Source organism: Chamaea fasciata, unplaced genomic scaffold (assembly GCF_029207755.1).
Source record: "Chamaea fasciata isolate MVZ Bird 193981 ecotype frontalis unplaced genomic scaffold, bChaFas1.0.hap1 SCAF_3, whole genome shotgun sequence".
Lineage (NCBI taxonomy): Eukaryota > Metazoa > Chordata > Aves > Passeriformes > Sylviidae > Chamaea > Chamaea fasciata.
In genome coordinates this window covers 3,938,516-3,962,526 of record NW_027094088.1, presented here as the reverse complement: position 1 = coordinate 3,962,526, position 24,011 = coordinate 3,938,516, and the positions used below count along the sequence as shown (strand labels likewise).

General features: G+C 41.1%; 2 protein-coding genes across 2 annotated transcripts; one reads left to right on the top strand and one right to left on the bottom strand.

Moving 5' to 3' along the window:
- Positions 1-23,080, bottom strand: APLF (aprataxin and PNKP like factor). Its single transcript, XM_066177767.1, is given in 10 exon segments — positions 1-865; positions 3,493-3,531; positions 4,489-4,535; positions 5,718-5,843; positions 8,954-9,342; positions 11,909-12,087; positions 13,087-13,213; positions 13,999-14,126; positions 14,129-14,149; positions 23,059-23,080. Coding segments are annotated over 10 exon segments (1,257 nt in total). The 5' UTR covers positions 23,066-23,080; the 3' UTR covers positions 1-671.
- FBXO48 (F-box protein 48) lies at positions 15,669-18,127 on the top strand. Its single transcript, XM_066177776.1, has 2 exons — positions 15,669-16,145; positions 17,635-18,127. Exons 1-2 carry the CDS (start codon positions 15,876-15,878, stop codon positions 17,794-17,796), a joined length of 432 nt encoding a protein of 143 aa, XP_066033873.1. The 5' UTR covers positions 15,669-15,875; the 3' UTR covers positions 17,797-18,127.
- Positions 23,081-24,011: the final 931 nt, after the last annotated feature.

The following is a 24,011-nucleotide window of genomic DNA, read 5'->3' as shown; positions in this document are numbered from 1 at the left end:
TGTATGTTACAAGTTTAATTGTGCAAAAAATACAGTCATCAAGACTTCGCTGAGAATTGGACAGTTCCAGTGATGTACACAGAAAGAGGTACTGTTGCAATTAGAGCAAATAACAATGTAATTGTTGTTGAGCCAGTCAAGTGGTTCAATACACTGAGATTGTGTTCTCAAGTGATTTAGACAACCTGTATTTAACTACAGTACCTGAAGAGAACCAACAAAACAACGCCTGGGGAAAGATGGGAGCAGAATAATGAAGTTTAAAACTGCACTAACTCAACAATAAAAATGGCTTAGGATTTCCTACTGCCTAGACTTCTTTCAAGCACAGGAAGATGAAGTTATAGCAATCTTTTAAATTGTATTTCAAAATACGAGATCCCAATGGCATTGAAAAAAGAAAAAAAAAAAAAAAGAAGAAAGAGAAAAAAAACAACCAAAAATTGTCAGAGTTGTATCCTCTGGGTCCATGACTTAATAAAACAAACACCACACCAGCCCCAAAATAATACATATGGACAAGAAAGACATTGCAGAATCCCTTCACCTCCATTATTATCTTCCTGTAGTGCCTACATCATGGAGAAAAAAATTTCCAAACAATTCCTCTCCTTTGTGCAACCATGTTCTAACACAACCACACTGGACATTTGTAAGGCTGTTCTGAGCAGCTATTTTTTGACCCTAACAAATTTACGTGTTTCTTGCACAACTGTCTCAACATCTTCGTTATCCTTTTCTTCTGAACTTGGTTCCCAGTCCGAGTCTTCATCAGTAGGTTCATACTCTTCCTCCTCCTCATCATCTATAAAGCTGTCATTGAGGTCATATTCATTGACACCATCTTTCTTCACAGCCCTTTTTCCTGTAGGGACAAAAATGTCATATATTCATGAATAATAAATGTAGAGCTCAAGATCCCTCCCAGTGCCCATACAGTTAAGCTTCTCTCCTCAAGAGAAAGAATCACTTAAATAACACATCTGTCTTACAGTTAAGCCTCTAGCTATTGCTAGATGGCTGCTCTCGCTCTAGATTTTCTGCCTCCATCCATCCATCCATCCATCCTTTATATTCTTAGTCTTTGGAAGCTGATATGACTTTAATTCCTACTCATTTCCTTCCTGACCTTCACATGAGAGAAGGAAATCTTCTAAATCACTCACCTCCTATGTTTTCCAGTTGCCTTCACGCTGGATAGTCTGTGCTTCCCTTCTGAAGGTCATTTCCTTCAGAAATGCATTTTGGCAGATGTGTTTAAGCCTTGCTCTCAACATTTGCGACATCTCTTCTCTTAAATGTCCAAAATTCCTAACTAGCCATGGCCTGTTAATATTCCAGTCGTGTCTTGTTCTGTCCTTAAGTCACACCTCTGAGTAAAATCATGTTCATTCCTCTCCCTCTCACCCTCCCACTTTTGCATTCTTAACTTATCTAGAAATAACCACTCAATGATATCAGTTTAGCTGACTTACCTGTTGAGCACTTGTCACCAGCTTTCATATGAAACTATGAATATGTTGTTTTTTTCCTTTACCTACAGACCACAGCCCAAATCCTAGCTCTTTAAATTAACCATAAGCACTTGTCAGCAAACCCTTGAAACCTCAGGTCAGAGCTCCAGGCATGAACACTACCACCAGTACCTCAGGTAGTCAGACTACAGCCTCTATCAGTCACACTTTTCTATGAGTGGGAACTCTCCTGTTCCAGAATTACCTTCCTTTTTATGTTTCCTGCCTTATTGTTCAATAGGCTTCAGAGGTAATTAATCATGCCATAATTGGAGGAGGACACGTTCATTTCGGGATATTTCCTCCCAATTTGTCTCAAACCAAGACACCATAACCACCCCATAACCAGCAGAATTTCTTAGCAGAATCACAGATTATAGTCCTTGCAGAATTAACTATTGGAAGGGAGGGGTCAAAATGAAGATGCTGAATAAAATAAGAACAAAATCCCCCTTCTCAGACAAAGGTTATGAGAATAATAAGCCCAAGAGCTGCTTATCGAAGAAAAGCCTTTTGTCACTTTCACAGCACTGTGAGTTTTTACAACAGAAGCAGGAATTCTGGCAAAATACTGATGACTTTCATATTCTTCCTACAAATCCAGGAGGTGCATACTATATTCACCCTCCCCATACATCAATGCTTTGATTTTAGCAGTGAGTGATGCAATTCCTTTCATGCCTTTCCCCTCCCATTTCTTTCCACTGTAGTTTAATTAAGCCCTGCAGCCCTTAAAGCTGATTATTAAGCTCAATTTTGCCTTTTCTCTAGTTGCACAACTATAAAGACGACCTTGAAACTTTCTATGAAGATATCTCCTTGATGTGGGGAAAAAAAGCTTGCTGATTGCTCCTTCCAAAATGTTCTATGCTGAAGTGAGCTGATCAGCTCGCGAGAAAACCAACACTAAAGTGTGTGGAAGAATCCTGCATATTCCATGGTCACAGGGTGTTATTCATCGCAGTAGCAACAACCTAGAGAAGTCATTCAGTAGTGACAACTTAAGGGCAGCATAACTGACTTCTTTTTTCATTTCTTTCCCTACAACTATTCCCCAGTAATTTGCCTCAGATTATTCTTCAGAACATTCTCTACAGGCAATTCTGGCAGCAATAAGACTTAAAAGCTAAACATGTTAACTGTCATGTGGAGGGCTCCTCTCTTCTCTTGGCTGGTGGAATTTAAATACACTTGTAGGGAATTCAATCCTGCTGTGTCTAATGGTGCAGTTGTGCCAAATACGACAAAATAAAGGTTAATGGAGCCCTTACTGTCTGTCTGACCCTGCAGGACATGGTGTGATGGCCTCAGGTGGGAACTTGCTGAGCAACACCTTTTATTAAGCTTTGCCCTCCACAGAGCTAAGTAAGCCAGTCAACAAGACATTTAAAAAAATTTGGAAATAGCAAATATAAACATAACTTAATAAATTAATTCCTTTCTTCCCCGTGTGTGCAGAATATAAATTCTTCCCCAGTTCATTCTTAGTAAGAAGAGTTGGATTTGACAGACTGAATTTGACTTCTGTGTGCAAGTTTTACATGCTGCAAGAGCAGCACTTCTTCCTTCAGGGTCGCCCCTGCCTGACCATCAGCTGCACACACAGGAGCTACTATTTTGGGTAAGGAAGGTGCTCTTATGAGAGGGCACAGCTACAACTTTAAACCTTCAAGAATAGATTCAGATTTTAGATATGCACACAGCCCAGCCTACTTCATTCTAAAATCTTCACCATTCAGTGTATGCCTCAACACTCTGTAAAAAAACTTCTACTATGATTATCAAGGAACACTGGCACAAATTCAACGGAAGCACTATTACTTGTAAGAAAACAAGGATTTTACTAAAATAAAGACTACTTTCTCCTCAGCTAAGTATTATCAAGCATCTCCAGCACAATTAAATGCCAAGAAGAGCCACAGCAGACCAGCTGTGTTGCAGGTTGATCTGCCCACTCATAACTTTAGAATACACTCACCATTGCTTGAAGTTTGTTGCTGCGTTCTTCTTCTAGTTACTAAAGAAAGGGAAATTGTCAGTCAGGACGGAGGGAATCCTGCCATAAGGGTTATTCTTAGAGCTGCCACAACAGAAAACTGACCTATTAACCAAATGCTGAAATGGCTTGCTGTACTTACAGGTATAAAAGCTACTCTGCTGCTCCAAAAAGACTGTTTTTGTCTTGAATTATTCCCAAGAGATTATCCAGATAAACTTTTTTTAAAATTATTACCCTCGCCATCTGTAGACAAATGTCATCGATTCTGATTGGGGGTTTTTAAGCAGGAAACTGGAATATTTTAGGGCATTTAAATATTTTGCACTACTGTTTCCATAAATGCTATTCTTTCTTAGTAATGTCATAGCCCTGAATCTTCAAAGTAAAATGCATTATCATGACATTTTCATAAGTTTTCCGCTCCAAACTTCTGTTTATTGCATTGGGATTTCATGTGCAAAATCTCAAATCCAATAATCAAGACAAAGAACCCCCAAATACTAAAACCAAGAAGTATCTCTTTCAATTCTTTTAGAGCAGACAAAATGTAAACAGCACATCCCCCTGTGTTTTTTCACCAAATCAAGTTACTGGAATATAAAAAGACCACAAAGTGTTGGATTAGGAACTCAAATTCGGTTTTAGCTATATTCCCTCCAGGCCTCAAGAGAACATATATGCAAAAATTAGTTCTCACACTAAGAAAATCACTGGTAAAAAAAACCCAACACAAAAAGACGACAGACGTTGTTGCAGTATTTTTTAAAGAACACTTTAAAATTGTATCTTACCTGAGAATTTCTTATTTTAAAAAAACCCAGAAAAAAATAATGCTAATACAGAGGGAGCTATAAATGCACTCTATTCCCTAAAGAAAGATTAAAGCATTTTATTGAGATGGACTTGATGGTCCTTGTGGGTCCCTTCCAATTCAGAATATTCCGAGATTCTGTAGTATTGAACAAATTTGCCCACCTGGAGGTGCACTGTGCTTGTATTCCAGCTTGTGCTGGGGGTTCTTCCTGCAAAAAAGAAAACAGTAAAAGCTTGATTCCATTACCTTGTTCCACGTTTAAAAAGTGCTGAATTCCCTGGTATTTTCTGGATCATTTTCAAGGCACAGCATTTACATCAGTCAAGTAATAGCCAACAGATAAGGACAACAAAATTAACACAAAACCCCTTCAAATTACATCTGTTGCTTCATCCAAAGAATAATCAAGTTTTCGTGGGTGCCTCCATTCCTCTATCCCCAAAGAATGAAGCACAGATGAAGAAATTAATCAACTAATGGAACACAGAGGTTGTCTCATGTGGAAGGAGAGGCAGTCTGGGGTTTAGATAAAGCATCTGTTGTATTCCTGAAAAATATGTTGGGAATTTCATTACTGAGATAAGCCTTTATTGCTCAGCCTGAGGTGGAAAATTCTTCTCAGAGGTGTTTTTAAGAGAACCAATTTTCCTGCATTAGCTGAGTATCACCAAGTCATTCTCCTAAGAGCTGTCCTCATTTTGTTCCATTTCACAGAGACCACACTTTTTAGAACAACCACACTTTCCAGGTGAAAATGTTTCTGTGCAGAAACAATCTTTAACAGCAGCCACCAGTTTCAATGTGCTCCCATAGAAATGCCAGTGCCTCAAAATACATCTTCTTGTCCATTGTGATCATTATACAATCTGCTAAATATGTAAAATCTAGATACTGAAAAACAAACGGAATACGACAATATTTTGAAGGAAATCAACAGTGCTTAAAAGAAACAGCAGTCAGCCATAAACTGGATTTTATTGCTGTTACCTCAATTATGCTTTGTAACAAATCAAGTACTGATTAAAACAGCTTTTGTACAAAACTCCAACAAACACATCATCAAAATTTAAACTAAAAGTTACAGATCAAGAACAACATGTAACAATAAATTGTTTCTATAAAAAAACAATTTACTGAGTGTTGAAAAGAGACACAGTGTTGATCTCTGAAGAGTCTCTTTGAATAGTCAAGTTTTCACTGACATCACCACCAAAATAGTGATTTTTACTGTGTCAATGTTAAAAATATGCAGAGACTTGGGTGCTTTAATGGTAGCAGTAAACAAACAGTCAAAGTTAACATCAAGAATTAGTCATTATTCTACTAATGAGGAGGGGAGAACATTCTTAACCTGTAAACAAGAAAAGCCACTTTGCACAGTGTTTCTCACCTGTAACAAGCTGTTCCATATGGACACTCCGGCCTGCTGTCATCGTCACCCTGAGCCACCACCTCCATGTCATGATAGTCATCATCACTGGGATGACTGAACTGCTGGAAGTGAGTGGGATTCTTCCTGCAGGAGACAAATACACACCCAAACTGACCGCTCCATTTCAACAGTCAAGAAGAGGACATATAAAACGTGAATTACTGAATCACTGACAGCTCATTTTTCTGCGGTTACATGAAGAGGAGCTTTAAATGTTGAACTTGATGCAGAATGTATGACCTACCTTGAGGATAACAGAAGAAATTTTGTCTCAGCACCTGCTGCAACTGAGGTTAAACCAGGAATTTTCCTATTTTCCATCAGCTTTAATTTCACAGAAGGTTTTATTTGAATTACAAATGAGCATGCTGACACAAAGTTGTACCATAAGACATTAACAATTCCATGTGTAGCTAAGTCACACCAGTGTTAGGTGAGGACAGCACAATACCATCATCTACAACTTCTTGCTCTACAACACTTGAATCTCAGGTGAACAAGTAGGGAACACAAATTGATGCATCACTGAAAGAACATTTCTACCATTTCCAGGCAAGAGCTTTGTACACACACCACTCAAGACTAGGCAGTCATAAACATCATTAAAGAAGAGTTTTCTTCCTTCTAGAACTGCTGTAAGTGGAGTTAAAAAGAATACAGAAGAACAAGTTCTGACTTCAGGAGAAATTCATGCGAGAGATCAAAACATGCTACAAAAAATTACATCAAAATTAACACACTGGTAGCAAAAGCAAATCTACCTTTTGCCTATAATTTCTTAAGATACTTTTTTCCCAAGCTTGATATTGAGAAGCAAGAACTGTGTGATTAATAAATAAATTATTTTCCAAAAGACATCTATAAAATACTTTAGCGATTACCTCAATCATTCCCAGAGTACATAACCTCTAGTGTGTTTGTGCAAATTACAAAAGTGAGCTGCCTCCCTCAAGCAGGAGGAACAATGACTTTCGGCTACAGAGTTCTTACTGCTTTAACTTAGACTTCCTGCAGCTGCATTTAAAAGCAAGTATGGAACATGCCAAGCACACGTGTGCAGCCACCTCCACACACAGCAACCTCCTCACTGATCAGAGAAACTCCTTTAAATTCACAAGTACCTCTTTTGAACTTCATAGAGGAGAGTCAATATCCATCTAGCATTTCAACTACCACTACAGCAAAAGAGCATTTTTACAGCTTTTACAAAATGGTGACTTAAACACTGTGAGCTCTGCTGGCCATTCATTTATATTAATTCATAATAATTCATAATAATTAATACTCATTCATGTTAATTCTTTAATTCTCCATTTGCCAGATATCTTTCACTAAGGAAAATCCACAAGCAAGCTACAGATAAACTCTTCTATAAGCCACTTATCAAAGGTCCAGTATCCCTTGGACCTACTTACATAGGTGATTGGCTTTTTGTTCTGACCTTCTGTTGCTGCTGCAAACTGTAGGATAATTTACCAGAAACTATTGCAAGGTTGCAGTCTTTTATTCCATAAAAAATTCTCATGAAACACCACTTGTTGTGACAAATTCAGACTGTCTGCCTACTTCTTTCCCCATTAAAAATAAATGGGATGAAACCAAATCATTTAGAGGCCATTTGCTTTGTTTTCTTACTGCACAGAGCTAACATACTTGCAGTAATAGCAAGAATTCTCAGTCACAAGAAATACAATTTATTTGGTAAAAGGGACACAGCAGCCACTGATGTTCTTTGAAGTAATTTTAATCCTCATTCCTACATCAAGATACATATAGCATCATAGATGTTAAGGAAAGAAGGATAGTAATAGCTGTTGATGAGCGGATTTATTTTATTTTAGGAGATATCCATTTCCTTTTTAAAACATTGCTTCAAGGCCTACTTGGACAACACCAACCAGCCATTGTTGAAGGGGGGGGGGAGGGGGGAAAGAAAAAGAAGTATGGGAGAAAAGAGGAAGATCAACAAATGAGTTGTGATGTATAAGTCCTTGTCACTAAGCTTCAGGTGTCTTTTGGCCAGCAGATGATGCTCCTCAAATTATACAATATCTGTGGAGCACCTCAAACATGTCCTGTCTCTTGTCCTACTTCAGATGCTCAGTAGAAACATCTTATTTTATCTTAGCTTTACCTGGCTAATTTATACTTATTCTATGCGTGGTGCAAAATAAAAGGAAGCAGAGAAGTGCAGAGCTAATAAGCAAACATCCTCCCTTTTTTCAGAAAAACCCTAAGGCTTCTTCCTTAAAGGTTTTGTTACGGGTTTTTTAACATTTATTTGTAGACATATTTGATTTACAGGAGCACATCTATCACACTGAAAGCTGCACTCCAAAGTTAACTGTTTCACAACAAAGCCTCAGTGCACAGGAATGTGTTAATTCATTTGATCAAAACAAAATCACAAGGCTTTATTTGCATGAAAAGTAACCAAATAAAAGCCTATTTTAATAAGGAAGTTTTATGACTGCTGCCTTCATATGAGCACACTGACACAGTTACAGCAGCTTTGCTTTCACAGAAGCTCTAAGTTTGTGTGCTCACACTTCATGATGCAAGAAAAACCATGCAGAGAGGCTTGCAGAGACTGTCCAGATAAAGGTTAACCTCGAGCTCTAAGTATGCCTTGTTCTGGTTTTAGAGTTGACTGAAAGCTTAAAAAAAATTGCAGAAACACCAAGTTATAATAAAAGAAATTCTTGATTATTTACGGATGACAAATAGTAAGTATTTAAAACATTCAGATCATAAAATAGGCAGCAACTTAAAGAAACACAATAATCTTTCATGTAAGTCTCACCTGGTAATAAAACAAACCTACAGGGTTTGTGTTGGGCATGTGAACCTTTTAAACCTATTCTCTCTGCTAATAACTCATACTGTACACACGGGTCTTTTATTTCTTTTCCTTTTATAATGGACCTTTATCTTTTATTTCCTGCGACACTTCATCTTTTAATTTGCTCAAGTACTTCATCTTCATCCCTTGTTTGGGTTGTATTAGGAGTGAGCAAGACATCCCAGCTCCTCCTTTGATCCTTCTAAAATTAGTGTCCTGCTATTTGTTTCTCATCAGCCCCCTGTTCACCATTAGATTATTTTTCCAAATCAAAGCTTGTAACAACTCTACAGTTTTCTGTAGAAATAATACATTACTTCTAAATAACAAGCTAGATTTAATTTTGCTTTACCTGTAACAGCCACTTCCATACATGCAAGGTGTCCTCTTATGCTGCATCTGTTTGGAGCTTTCTGAAGCATCTGCACTTCTGGCTGAATCAGAAACCTCAGTGTTGAAGTCCAGATGTGCATCAGGCTCAAGAATCCTTTCCTGGGCACCAAAGCATTGGGAAGTCCTGCCCCAGTGAGCTTGTTGGCTTGTAGAACCAGTAATCTGCTCTTGGTTTTCTGTTTCCTCAATTCTATTGTCTTTACTGGAGATCTGACCTATTCTTTTAGAGCATTTGCTATGCAACTGCCTATCCTTTTTGTCCAGAGAACTTCGGGGGTTTTTTGTTCCAGTCTTGCCACTTCCTTCCATATCTCTCATGGAAGTCTCAAGAGGAAATCCAGAAGCATTCTGTGGAACAAGGTTACATTTTGAAGAACATGAAAATTTACACTCCTCAGAATTAAAAGCTTTGAAGTAAAACTGTGCCTCATCATCCCTGACTTTCAAAATCAGTCACAGAACAGCCCAGGTTAGAAAGGACCTTGAAAGATCATCTCGTCCAGACTTTAAAAACCTTCTACTCCACTTCCCAAACTCAAGTTCACTGCTAAACACAGCTGCTGAATGAAAGCCTCAAGTTCAGAAAGAACCCAGAGAGCACACAGTCTCAGAGAAAACTTATTCAACAGCTTCCTTCCTCAGCATCAGTTTCCTCACAACATGACCTCTTCTCTCACCACCTCAGTTTGTGAACAGTCCAAGACCTAGTTTAAATCAACTTACAATTAAAATCACTGCTCCTGAAAAATTAATGGGGATTTTACAGGTGAGGATGTAGTAGACTGTAGAAGAATGTAGACTCTTACCCAAGAATCAATTTAAATGATTAAGGAATGACTTACTAATTTAATTAATTTCTTAATACTTTAAGCACCAAGATATATGGAGTATATATGTACTTATCTATGTAGAAAATATATGGGAACTCAGGATACATACCCTGAGGTTAACCCCACACTGATATATCTTAAATGCTTCAGCTCATGACTCTAAATCATAACAGTCTGTCACAGACACCATTAAAGGAAATATTTCAGTTTTGACACAAACTGCATTTTAAATTTTGGAAAAAAAGTACATTTAAAATGAGAAATGTGTTCTTTAGAAAAAGAATATGGGACACACAACTGAGGGAAGAACACTGCCCTGACAATTGAGACACTACCTGGAAGCATATCTACATTCAAGGCTGAACTACTTTGATGCATCATAGAACTATTCAAAGGTCTCTGCTTTCTAAAGATTATTATCTGTTTCCCCCCACAATAAATTTATACTTAGTTTACACAGGTGTGTTTGGCAGAGCTTGAAAACCAGCCAGTGATTTCCCATTTGATTTTTGTTCCTTTCAATGCAAGTCCCAAAAAGTGTTATCCTAAACCACAGACAGCTCCATTTGAGCAGCAAGGTGATTAAGGAAGGGCAAAGTCAGCATTAATATCAGCATATTTACTGACTCAACTAGGAGACAAAGGCAACTCCCAAAACACAGCTCAGCAATCAACTGCAACTTAAGAAATAAGCCGTCCTTTGCAAAATAAAGCACAAATTACTGTTGTTTGCCACTACCACTTGTTGAGTTCTCTCTCAAATATTGCCTGTATGGTACATGAGGACACAGAAGTCTCCCATGGATTAGGATCAGTGGCACTCCAGGCTGCGATCCAGGGAAACTAAAATCCAGGGACAGCACACGCGGGGCCTCGGCGCCCTCCGGCGGCTGCTTCTGCCAACTACAACAATTCAGGTATTTCTGCTCCCTTCCCTACAGAACGTTTTCTCAATGGCAGGAGCATGATTTAGGCTCCGATATCCAAATTACAGTTTTTCAGAGCTCTCTGTGGTTATTACCCTCGCTTGCCCTAATACATCAGTTTTCCTGCAAAGTCCTGAAAGCAATTTATTAAACTGTGCTTGAGATTAAAATGATTCATGGAATTGTTAGGTGAAAATAACTAAGGCTTCCTACTTACAAATCGCAAAATTGAATAATTCATTACGTAGTCGCTCGTTTTATAACCTGGCAAAGAGAAAACAGCTCACCAGCTGTTATTCATGCACCTAGTGGACCACCGTTGTACCAAAACTACTACTACTACTTGCTGTCTATGCATGGTTTGTTTCAATTAACCTTAAAACCAAAACTCCAATAATTTTCAGTGTCAGAAGCATTTAAGGTATTTTATCCTAGAACACACCCAGGCAATTTTAATGCCACACATTAAAAACACCTTCCCAAGTGGTTCACCTAAAGCAAACAAGTGAAACCCTCAGTTCGATCTCACCAGAATGTGCTTTGTCTTTGGCAATGACCCTTCTCTTTTCACCACTTGCAAGATGTTGCTAGTAAGGATTTAACTGCCTGTAAATGCAGCTGTACTGTGAGGACACAGAGACACTGGACCAGCTGGACCAAAGGGTCTGTGCACTCATTGCCACGAATCATTTTGGGTTTCGGGGAACCTTTTTTTCCCCTTTCCTTTTTCTCCCCCTCACCTACTAAAATGGCAATAGCTTGGGCAAAGCCCAGAGTGGCATTACATCAGCATCACCCCATCATCTATCCCCAAAGGCTCTCAGAAAAAGAAAGCACACACACCAGCCACTCCTAGGAGCAGTGCTCTGGCCCATGTGTTCCTGCCTCTTGCTGCAAAACTCCAAGTCTGGTACTTCTGTGGGACTTTTGGGGCCCAAGGCCCACATCCTTTGAAGGAAATGCAGAAAACTAAATCTTTGAGGCTCCCATGATCCTTGCTACAGAGCTATCCAATGGACTGGTATTTCAAAACAACAAATGATGAGCAGAACACATAGAACAAAACATTACATTGTAGACCCAACCTTCAACGTGACATTGCCAACTACATTCTCATTTTTTACGACATCGCAGTTCTGCCCTGAGCAAAAAAGCTACCTGAGATGAAGGAACAGGGATGGAAAGGCAGCTCCTTTTCCCTTGATCTTGCTCTCCACCTTCAAGACCCTCTATAGCTTCTTCAGAAGTTAATCTTTTTTTCTGCTGTACATGTACTTCTGATTTTAATGACTCACTATGACCTTCTCCTCTTCCTTGGCCTTTTTTCTTTTTACTACCTTAAAAAAAAAAAAAGAGAAAAAAGGGGTACTTTTGAAAAGCACCTTTTTCAGTGAAATCCTGACTCTAGAAACCATTAAAGCAGAACACAAGGCACATGGCATGAGAAACAGCAGCAGGTGTGAAAAAGACTTATTGAACAGTTCCAATAATGTTTGCATGTACCCCCCAGTGCCCTCAAGGTCAGGCCTTCAGACACATCTCACCCACACAGCTCCTAATCTCAAGACTGACACAATCAAAGCGTTCAGTCTTCGAGATAAACATTACATTCACATATAAAAACACACACATATAAACACATGTATGTTTCACAAACATATATGTGTTTATAACAAACACGTTCACACATATAGAGGCATATAACAAATGATATGCAGCAGCACACCACAGGTCCAGCAATTTCTTTTCCCACAAGACCAGGAGGGAATGCAACACTATTTTAGCCTCATGTTGGTAAGAAACTATCAGACTGTAATGAACTGCTCCCCCTAGGAATTAACTTTGGATTAAATAACCAAGTTTGACTCAGTAACGATTAAAAAACTAACATGCAACGCACCACCCAAACCCTTCTGCCTTTAAAACCGGTGAAGCTAAGAATCCGATTTTAAAAGGGAAAAACATCAGTGAATTAAGTGTGGAGAAGGCTAGGAATTAAAGAGAGAGAAATTTACCCACAATTTACATACAAAATAGGCAAGTTTATAGGAAAGGGCTTCAGAACATCCAATACTCAGCTGTACAAATAGAATTTATTACCTGGCATTAAAACCAAAAAAGAACAGAAAGAAAATTAACTGATAAAAAAAGCTCTATTACACACACAGGACTGATGACAAAGGAGACAACAGAAGTCAGTCTTTGTCAGCTGCCCCACACAGAGCATGGAAAGAGAAGTAGCAAATTTATTCTTCCTACCACCACCATTATAATCTTAAAAATTACATCCAAGCACAGAAATGCATTCTGGAATGCATTATGGAATGCATACCTACCTCCTGTCATTACAGGCTTGGAAACCCTCTGCACCAGGACATCAGTTTCCAGCATCCAAGATGGAAGCACTCGCTTTCTTTGAATAGATTTTGGCTGTTTGCTTTCATTCTTATCAGAAAGAGGAACCTGAAACAACATTTACTGCTTAGTGCCTTTATCCAGTTACAGAAGAGTGAGGGGAAATTAGACCACAGTTTCTAGTCAGTCATGCCTTTCAAAAGCAGTCTGGGTAACCAATCACCTACTTTTTGTACAGAGACCATAGCTCAAATATTTTACTTTTTTTTTTTTGCAGTTTCCACCCACTGAGAAAAATAACATCCATAGGAACCTTCATGCAGTAAAAACAAAACAAAACAAAACTAAACAAAACTAAACAAAACTAAACAAAACTAAACAAAACTAAACAAAACTAAACAAAACTAAACAAAACTAAACAAAACTAAACAAAACTAAACAAAACTAAACAAAACTAAACAAAACTTCTTAGATCTTTGGAATACCTAAAAGGCTACAAACTGAAAGATTCATAGAAGAGCTTTACCACCATCTTGCTCTAGAGTTTCCACATATAGATACAACAGAAAAAGCAAGTTTAACAAAAGCCTATTTATCCAAGAAAAAAAAACCCCAAAGCCCCACAAACAGAGAAGTCTTTCTCACACTCCTACAATTTATTTCTCCAGAAATTAACCAGGCTCTAAATCTCTGTAAAAACAACACAAACACACCAAAGTCACATCCATTATTTACTGAAAACAGCAGTATCATTTTGAATTTCCTGAGCCAGTCCACCCCAGGATCTCAACTACAGCAAAGGCTGACACTTCATTTGTAAGGAAAACACAACACCTCTAACTTTCAACACATGCTTACAAATAGTAAACTTCATTAAAAACCTAAACACCCACCAAAAGTCTGGAGGCAGCATCATTATTCCGCATTTTTGTGGCTCCCTGCCCCTCAGAGCTGGAGCATGCTGGTTCCATTAAAAGTGGAATACGGGACATCTCAACAGCATGAACAGTCGGTGCTCTTCTGCATCAGCCTCCTGATTTTTTTCTGACAAAACAAAGTCAATTTCAGCTACTCACACACTACAAATATAAACACAAAAGTTAGTCTGAATGTTTGCCATTAACAACTGCAGTTTGAAACTGACTGTCAACATCCTCTTACATCAACTTACAGAGGAAATAAATGCACCTTGCTTTTACCTCACACCTAAAGGGTTTTGAACAAAAGACTCTCTAGTAACTGCTGCCCACGACTGTGGTGTTTTGGGGTTTAAGTACATAATTTACACTGGTTGCTGCCATGACAAAACTTCGAGAAAGCTGAAATTGCATCTCAGCTTTTGCTTTATGGTAAATCTGCACAACTCCCCAAAATCTGGTCCTATCCTAAAAGTCAGGCAACGATATTAAGATCCAGTTTTCAGGATCAGATGTCCAACAAATCAAGCACTTCTCACTACAGTCTACAAGCCTGCATCACTGAGGTGACACTAAATACTCAGATTAATTTCAAAAGCCTCAGTTCAGAGTCACTACTAATTTAAAAACCTTTTTAGCTTATGAAAGCACGCCCAAACTGCACCTCTTTTTCCTTCAACACATTGCTTTCCCACTGCTCAATTCACCAGCACAAATAATTAGGGAAAACCAAGTCTAATTGCTGCAGCATTCCCTGCACAGCAGCACTGGGGAGTCTCTGCCAACCCTTCCAGAACTTTGTGCACTGCAGACACGGCACACCGAACTTTGTTGCCCTGTGAAGAGAAACACCAAAGGCTAAGCTCTGCTCTCACGCCTTCAGCTCTGCAGGGGCTCACAAAATGCCAGGATAGGTGAGGTTCAATGGGACCACAAGTGGGTTATCCATCCCCCTGCTCAAGAAGGGTCATCGCAGAACACATGGCACAGGATTGCGTTCAGATCATTCTGGAACATCTCCTCTGAGGAAGACTCCACAACCTCTCTGGGCAATCTGTTCCACGTGCGGTCACTGCACAGTAAAGAAGTTCTTCCTTATATTCAGGCGGAACTTCTGTGCATCACTTTCTGCCCATTGCCCATTGTCCCGCTGCTCTGCACCAGCGGGCACAGCCCGGTCCACCCTCTCGGCACTCAAGTATTTATACTCATGAATGAGGTCCATCCTCTCAGCCTCTCCTCAAAGCTGAACAGGCCCAGCTCTCTCAGCCTTTCCTCCAACGAGAGATGCTCCACTCTCCCAACCATCCTCGCTGCCCTCCGCTGGAGCCGAGCTTTCCCCGCCCGCGGCGGAGCCGGCTCGGGGCTACAGCACCGCCGGGCCGGCCTCACCTGGGGGAGCCGGAGCGGCCGGGACAGGGACGGAGGTGGTGCCGAGCCCGGCAGGAGCCGCTGGGACAGGGACAGAGGCGGTGCTGAGCCCCACAGGAGCCACCGGGACAAGGACAGAGGCGGCGCCGAACTCCACAGCAGCCGCTGGGACAGGGATATGGACGGAGGCGGTGCCGAGCTCCACAGGAGCCGCGGCCGCCGCCGCCTGATGACGCGCGGCCGCCCCGTGACGCGCGGCTTCCCCGAGCCGAGCCGAGCCGAGCCGAGCCGCGGCGCCGCCCCTGCGGTCCCGAAACTGCGAAGGTTCGCCCCGAAAGCAGCGCCCTGCAGTCACACCCGCAGCGGCAGGGCGGCGGGGACATGGCAGCAGGCAGGCGGCATCCCGCCCGCAGCGCTGCCGCCGGCGGCCGCCCGCACACGGAGAGGCGGCGGTGACGCTTCGGCAGCCCGAGGCCGCGGGGATGGACGCGCAGCGCGCTGCCGGCCGCGACGGCGCCGAGGGAGGAAGAGGAGGAGCGGGTGACTTCGTGTCTGCCCTTCCTCCCGAGCTCAGCTCGCGCATTTTCAGCGGGCTGGACGTCGAGAGCTTGTGCCACGCGTCCGCGACGTGCAAGGGCTGGCACCGCGTTATCGAGGGCAGCGAGCGGCTGTGGCGGCACCACTGCCTGGCCGTGCGCGCCGTCTGCCAGCGGGAGATCGACTGCGACCGCGGGAACGGCTATTCCTGGAAGGTAAAGCCACCTTCGGCGGCGGAGCACCGGCGGTGACACAAATCGCTAGGAGGGCCAATAGAGATGTGTAAGGAAATGACAACAGCGCGTCCCACCCGTCCCGGGGTTGTGGGAGAAGAGCTGCGGTGACAGGGCGGCTCGGCTGCGCGTCCCGGCAGACGGACATCTGGTAAAACACACTGAGAGATAAAGCAAATACACTGAGAGATAAAGCCTTTTCCTACCCAGGACACAACCCGTCCGGCTCGGCGTTAGTCCTCCTGCTACCCCGCGCAGCCTCAGCGCTGACCTTCATCACACACAAGCCCTAACATGGGACAAAGGCCACGCTCCCGCAGACAGGGCTGGCAGGGAGAGGATAACAGAACCGCGATGGCAGTGTGTTCTTCCTTGTTGTGTTTTGTGGAAATAGATCTGCTGGTCAGGAATGACTTCCTGAAAAACCATCCTGGATAGCGCTGCCTCAATGCACCTCAAGTGATACACGTTCAGGAGGGAAAAAAAATAAAACGGGGAAATGAGCGAGAGCTTTTATAAACTGTTTAGAAAATCTCCCCACGATGATTTCAAAGTGCGCAGTCTGTGGATGAGGCTGCTTGCAAGTAATAGTGGATTTCATTTGCAATAGTGATGATTTCAAAGAGGATGTTGTCATCATCATGCTTCTTGGCTACAGTAAAGTCAGTTATGAGAGAAAAAAAGTCTTGTACTTTCAAACACACAGACTGCTCTGAGGAGTTTGCAGCAGGTTGAGCTCCGGAGCATGCTGAATGATCTCTCAGTGTTGAATCCAGCCTGGAAGCTGAGGTAGATCAGGACCTGATCAGGTGGATCAGACAGCTGGTTCCACAGATTACTCTGGGCTAGCTAGAGGGGAATCTCCCACCTTACTTTAGCTAGTGCGAGAGCAGGAGGGGTGAAAAGAGAGAAGTAGCAGCAAAAGAAACAAAAGCAGCCACTGGACTGACATTTCAGTAAAGTTACTGCAGTGTGAGGCACAGCCATGAGCAAACAATGGTTACCCTTTCAGTGTGTAGGTCTTGCTACCCTTGCACAGCAATTTCCAGAATTCCCTGCACTGATCGTGTCTTTTATCTTGAGAGGATTTGAAATAGGAGCAACGAACACTCCAAGTCCACATTTTCTTGCCCGAAAAGGCTGGCAGAAGACAACAATCCAGGCAGCCTCCAAACAAAAGATAAAGGTCACAAGCTAAAGAGAAAGTGAAATGTGCTTCTTCTAAGGAGTAAGATGAATTCCTGGTTTGGGTTTTTCATCTTGAAGAGTTGAGGCAGGAGCAGGAAAGTTGGAAGTGGAGCATGTTCTGCTTCTTGGCAGCATTGCACCTGCCTGGGCTGAATGTCTAGATATCCAAAGGCACATCCCAAATCCTTTTTCCAGCACTGTTCTTCTAGTGCTAAACTTAGTTATATTGAATGCAGTTTAAATCGGTTCCTTTCTGAGATCTGACTATATATTTTTCCACCAGATTACATTGTTGAGAAACTACTGGAAGAGCAAAGTGAAGCAAGAGTGGCTTAGTGGGAAATACAGCAACATTCCTTCACAGTTCAGCTTGCCAGAGAAAAGCATGTATCCAATGGACGTTGACACGTGGGGAGAAATCTTGGAAGCAGAACTTGAAAGATGAGAGACCAGTGCTGATTCTTGCAGCTCAAACAACTTTTGCCAATAGCACACACACTGTTTGGCAGCTGCCAAACTGATTTTGTATGATTTTTGGACTGATTGTGAATTTATCATGGAAAAAAAAGTTATGGGTGTCTTTTTTTTTTTTTTTTAATTTGCAGTTTACTGTATTAATTTTATGCAAAATTCTAAAGACAACTAAATATTCAGTTGTCGTTTATATTTATAAATTTAATGTTCTACTGCACTGTCAAAAGAGCTGATTATAATTTCAGTTTGCACTTTTTGTTTTGGAAGAGATGATTTTTATAATAAACAACAACAATAAACCCAAAAACCCCCAAGGTGTGTTTGACTTTTTGACATAAAGTGAAAATTGTATCTGCAGCACATGAGAGCCCACAAAGTAACTTGGATAACTCTATGAGGTAACACAACTTGATGTATTTTCATGGATTAAAACACATTGAGAAACTTAGGTTTTTTTACTGTTTGCTGATCTTCCATCACACAGGCCTTGCTTTACTAGCACTGATTTTTGGCACCAACCGTAAAAACTGGTGCTAGTAAAACAGGAGCTGCCTGTCATACTACTCAATATAAAAGTGATCATAAAATCAATATACCACTATTCTGAATATCACCTTTCCCTACCTCATTTACACTAAAGAATAAAAAAAGTGAGAAAATGCTGGGAAGGTCCCCGTTGCTTGAGGCATTCCTGCAAAATGCAGTCACCAATCTGGCACCAATTTTCTGTAGAAAGACTTGAGGGGAAGAGAGCTAGAAGTGCAAAGTGCATCTTAAGTTAATCAAGAAGAAAACAATACTAGCAGTACATTCTCATCCCCTCAAAACTGCCCACTTTTTAAAATCGTAACAGGGAAACTGTACAATAATGGATGTAGTCCCTCATCTTTCTTATCCAACCTCCCCTGTTACCTCCAGCCTGTAACTCCCTGACATTTATCTCCTGTTCCTGTTCCTTTCATACCCCTGTGCTGTAAGTTGTCATGAATTCGTCTTACAGTTTGTAAGTAGGATAATATTCAGGTGTGAATCCTAAACAATTTCTTCACTGTGCACTTAGCTGTAGCTTTTCCCCATTCTCAGATGAGCATTAAGAATCCCCAGTATCTCGTGTCTCTGCCTCTGTTCAAATCAGGGGGATGAGCCTCTTTAAACACAAGGAATTAAACATTACAACTATGCAATTACACAAGGCCTGCGTCTTTAAATCTGGAGTAACAGTGGTGTCAATTTCTTGTGAAAATTCTTTTACTGGGGAAAAAAAAATTAAGTACAAATCCTCATAAAAACCAAGTTTTCTTCCTCTCCCTACTCTGACTCCTTCCTTTAAGGGTTTTAATTCCCCCTGCAGATTTTATTACATGAGTTCTGGTAATCTGTTCTACTCCTCTCTGCCCCTGCACTGTCTCCTCAGCCTCCCATGTCTGCTGCAGGATGGATGTGTTCTCTTCTCTTTAGAGACACCCCAGCACCATCCAGTGGTTCACTCCTTGCACCACCTGGTTTGGGGCTCGTCTCTTGCCCCTCCTACCTGCCAACATAAGCCACTGAAGCATAGGAAGAAAAGAACTGAATAGGGAGATTTTACCCATGTCTAAATTAGCACTCACATGTGGGTGTCCTTCCCCAGAGAGCATCCTCAGCAGCTAAGAGCACACATGCAAAGCCCACACCACCCAGGGCATGCATGAGCTACCCTCACACCTTGGTGAAAAACCCTTTTTCCACTCCAGTGCTTGCCCCTTACCCACATGCTTTTGCTGAAGTGCAAAGTTCTACTTTTGCAAACCCCACTGAGCTTCCCACTGCATTCCCAGGCCTTTTTTATGCCCCTGACACTTGGAAGGTGTCAGCTGCAGAAAGGTGCCTGAGGCATCCGTCACCAAGGCTTCCCATTTAGCCACCTGGCCTTGCTGCCATTCACTTCCTACCCACCTGGCTTTCCTGGGATCCAGAGCCCTTGGGAGAAAGCACATGAAGTTTGTGTGCAAAGAGCTCTTTGCAAATGTTTTCTGCCCACACAACTCAATTGTGCAACCAGCCAGGCTTCTATGAGAGCAAAAAGCTTCCCTCCTGCACAAAACCCTGTGAACTGCTGCACAGCTGGGTATCAAAAAGACCAGCACTGAAGCTCAGCTGAAGGGCCCTCCCCGATCAGAATTTTATTTCTGCATCTCCAAAACCACCTGTGGTGTTTTTAATAACACCTCTTGGTGTTAGAATCTTCCTTGCAACTACTCACTGTTGCAGTGCTCCATTTTTGAAGCAACTAGCCGACAGCATGGCTTTATTTCATCATGGTGCAGGATGTGGCTTTGGGTCATTGCCATTAACAGACTAAATGAAAAAGCATGCACGAGGTATGTAATCACCAGACTTTAAATCAGACCACTTGAATTTTGAGGCTAATTTTGTCAAGTATTTCAGCCAACAGGCAGAAACATGCAGATAGTCATGTCTTTAACCTGATCATCTTTGGAAGGTACCAAGTGACAAATTTATCCCAACTGAAGACAGAACAGTTGAGCACAGGACTGGAATCAGCTGTTTCAGCCCCCCAGAGCTGACCTGAAGACAATAAAAGCATTCAGCTGGGAGTACTTAGGTAGTAGTGGTGTTATTTTTCTTACTTTCCCTCCAAATGAACTTGGGATAAGTTATATTGGGTTCCCAAGAGCATGTTGACACTTGGAAATTGTTTTTCACCATATTGCTTGTTCAGGAAAGTCCATCTCCAAAACCACAGAAGAAATCACCTGCTGCATTTAACACCTTAAGTCAGCAGCAGCTTCTGCTCAGCACCACACAAAGAATTGAGAATTGGGGGCTGAGAGGGGTTGAGGCCTCAGTGCTTAGGGCTAGACCCACTTCTGCTATTTTGGTAAACCAAAAAACCCAAGCTACAACTGTGGGTTGAAAAGGAAGAAGGAGGGAGGTGATGGACTGCAAACTCAGAGATCCTGGAGGAAAGATGAAACCCATCCTACCAAGATAAAACCCAAGAGGATAATTCTATGTACTGGCACAGTTTGCTGCAGTCTCCCCCAACTCCTCAGAATCACCTTGTCCAGCACTGCCAACCCATGCCCAGCAACTATGGATTTACAAAGCCAGAGGATAATAAACCCCAGCCTGCTAGAGCGTGCAAATTACGTACAACATCAGCTGGTTTTGACTCACGTTTAAGAATGTTGGTAAAACTACACATGTTGGTTTTAATGCACAGTCCTTAAAAGCATGAAGTGCCAAAGGAGCTGCTGTTTGCCAATCCAGGGGTGCTGACTGCATGGTTTTGTTGCTGAGATACCAGACACTGAGTTATACACAAAGGCTTCTCCAGATGCCACAGGACACCAGTGGCCATGAGATAATGTATCACTCATAGCACCTAATATTGCTTTTAAACACTTCAGTGGTCTCAGAATGCCAAAACCAAAAGATGCTGCCTATTGGAAGATTCAGCTTGAAGACTTGAACCGAAGGTATAGGTTGAGCAAGCTGGGAACAGAGAGAAAACTTCAATCAAACAAACCAGCCACCTTAAACCTTTAATCCTTAGGTGGGGAAAAAGGAAAAGCTGAGAAAGACCAAGTTTGGGGTTTTTTGCAGCAGTATCTAGCAACTAATATATATTACAATACCCCATAAGAGCTTTACTTGTCTGTTCTACTGAAGGAATATTTTCAATAGTTTCCATTACTTTTCCATCATGTTGCTAAAGAACAAGAGCACTGAACGAATACATCTGGGACATCCTAACACCCAGGTTTCACCAGGTACACTATGTAGCCATTTAACAGGACAGCCAATGACAAAAACGTGCCTAAAGTCACCTGGTATGGCTGACCAAACTAAATTGGCTTTTCTAATGCGCCTTTATTTTTGAACAATACAATTTATTCGAACAAGACAATTTATTTCACTAAGTTATACTGCTCCTTAAAGTAATTTTAACATGCAACTCATCAATGTGTGTACTTAGAGATAACAACACTAGGGACCCTTATAAAAAAATAGGGACATTATAACAGCACCCAACACCTATAGAGCAACTACATGTCTGTGTACATCTCACAAGCATGGGGAGATGAGAGGAAGTTTTTACTGTTCTAATGGGGTGACTAAAGAACCCATGGTATGTTGTAGCAATTCCACAATGACACTGGGCATTTATGTTTTGTCAGCCAAGATTCGCTCTGTGATGCCTAAAAGCAGAAATACAAGCTGTCTTTTCGGATGTTTAGGTCTAAATAGTTAGAAGAAGGATGTGGGGGAGGGCAGAAGAGAAGAAAGGGAAAATTGAAGATATAACTTGGGAAAGAAACCTTTAAGTGAAAATATTAAGAGAAACCCAAACCAACAAACCCATCTTATTTTACCAGTTATTTATATACCAGAACCATGAAATACTTCCTTTTAGCAAAAAACTGCATAAGAGCGTAAAAAGCCTGATCTAAATAACTCTTACTATTATTCAAAAATATCTCACACATGGGCATTGATTCTGTTACTGTAGGTTAACCATCATACACTTGGAAAACACAGCAATTTAAACTTTCAAAAGCAGGATACCTACATGCACATATAGCAAAAGCAATGGAGGACAAAAGAGATGGTTTCCTGAATTTCTTTTGACAGACTTTGGTAATTAAGAAAGGATTTTCAGACTTTTCCTTATGATATGGAAGCGGGTACATGAAAAGACTGATCATACACTGATTTACATAATCGATACTCATATTTTAGTCTGCAATATGCTGTTCTAGTATATTTGATAAAGAAAGAGGGGCTAATGGCAATACTCTAAGAAGAGAGCTTTCAATTTCCTTTTTATATCAGAGTTTGAAAATTAGGGTGTCTAGTTGTTTGGGATTTTTTAAATTAAACCAATCAATTCCCAGCTCTCTTTCCTCTCCCTTGATCACTCCAGTTTATTAATATCCAAAATTTTGGTGAAAGAAATACTGAAGGCAAATTTTAAAAAATACTAACATCATCTCTCTCCCTTACAAGTGCTGGAAGCAAGATTCCATAAGTTTAATCAGCATTTCCCTTTGATTATTTTTCTCTCTCCTGCTCAGTCATCTTTTAATGAGTTGAAGAAAAGGAGGGAAAGACATTGCAATCTTAAAAGAAAGGCAGAGTCCATGCAGGAAAGTGAAGAGTTTTACTGTGGCTCACTACATTTAACATGAAAGGCCAAAGAAGCATGAAAAGCAGCACTTTTACTCACCTTTCATACAGTCTTAGTCTCCCTTTTACCACACTGGAAGGAAAAAAAAAAATTAAGCAATCTACAGGAACCAGAAACAAAGTATGGAAAGCCACAGTTTTGGTTCTAAATGCAAAGTAGGAAGTGCTATGTTCTAATCAAAAAACTTCCCCAACCTTCTTTTGAAGCCAAATGAGAAGTTCTATTTCAAGAAGTCTGATGAGTAACAACAAAAGAAGAATCTTGTTTTCAGTCAGAGTTCACCCGGAGCACAGAAAGATCTCAATACATCAATGAGAAGGTCACAGTTCACAAACAAAAAACACATGCACTTTTCAAAACACAAACTGAAGGCACCCACAGAAATACCAACAACCTGCAGAGGACTCTCTTATCTACTCATTTTGCTTTTTCAAGTTCCATCTATAGTCTCCCACAGTTTTAAAAGGTACAAACCGAAGAAGGAAAACCAGAAAACCCAACCCATTCCTACCCTACTGCCCTCCCCCCAAAATCTCCCACCCTATTTAAATATTTCTGGCCCCCACCAAAAAGATTATTTAACGATTTTTTGTCTGGATTTCAGTGTTGCCCAACCTTGAAATCAGAACAAATGGAGGCACACTTCAAACAGTGAAAAGCACGAATCAAGAGCCCTATGAAGCAAGTAGTTTAAACTTAAAATAACTTCTCAAATATTTGAGAACAAATTAGTGGGGGGAAAGTGGGTGCTTAACATTTGTAGTAAAGTGAAGTCTAAGCCATAGACAGAAGAGGAGGTACTACTGCACTGAGGAGTTATGTGTAATATTACAAGAAGAAATGAAAATAAAAACTTTTCTAAAAGAGAGGTTTGACATTTAAACATTAGATACCTCAGAGGCCTTAACGAGTTTTTTTTGTCTTTATGAACAAACTTAAAGTTAAATCACCTTACCCTTCAGAAGAAAGCTGTGGGGCAGGGAAAGCAAACA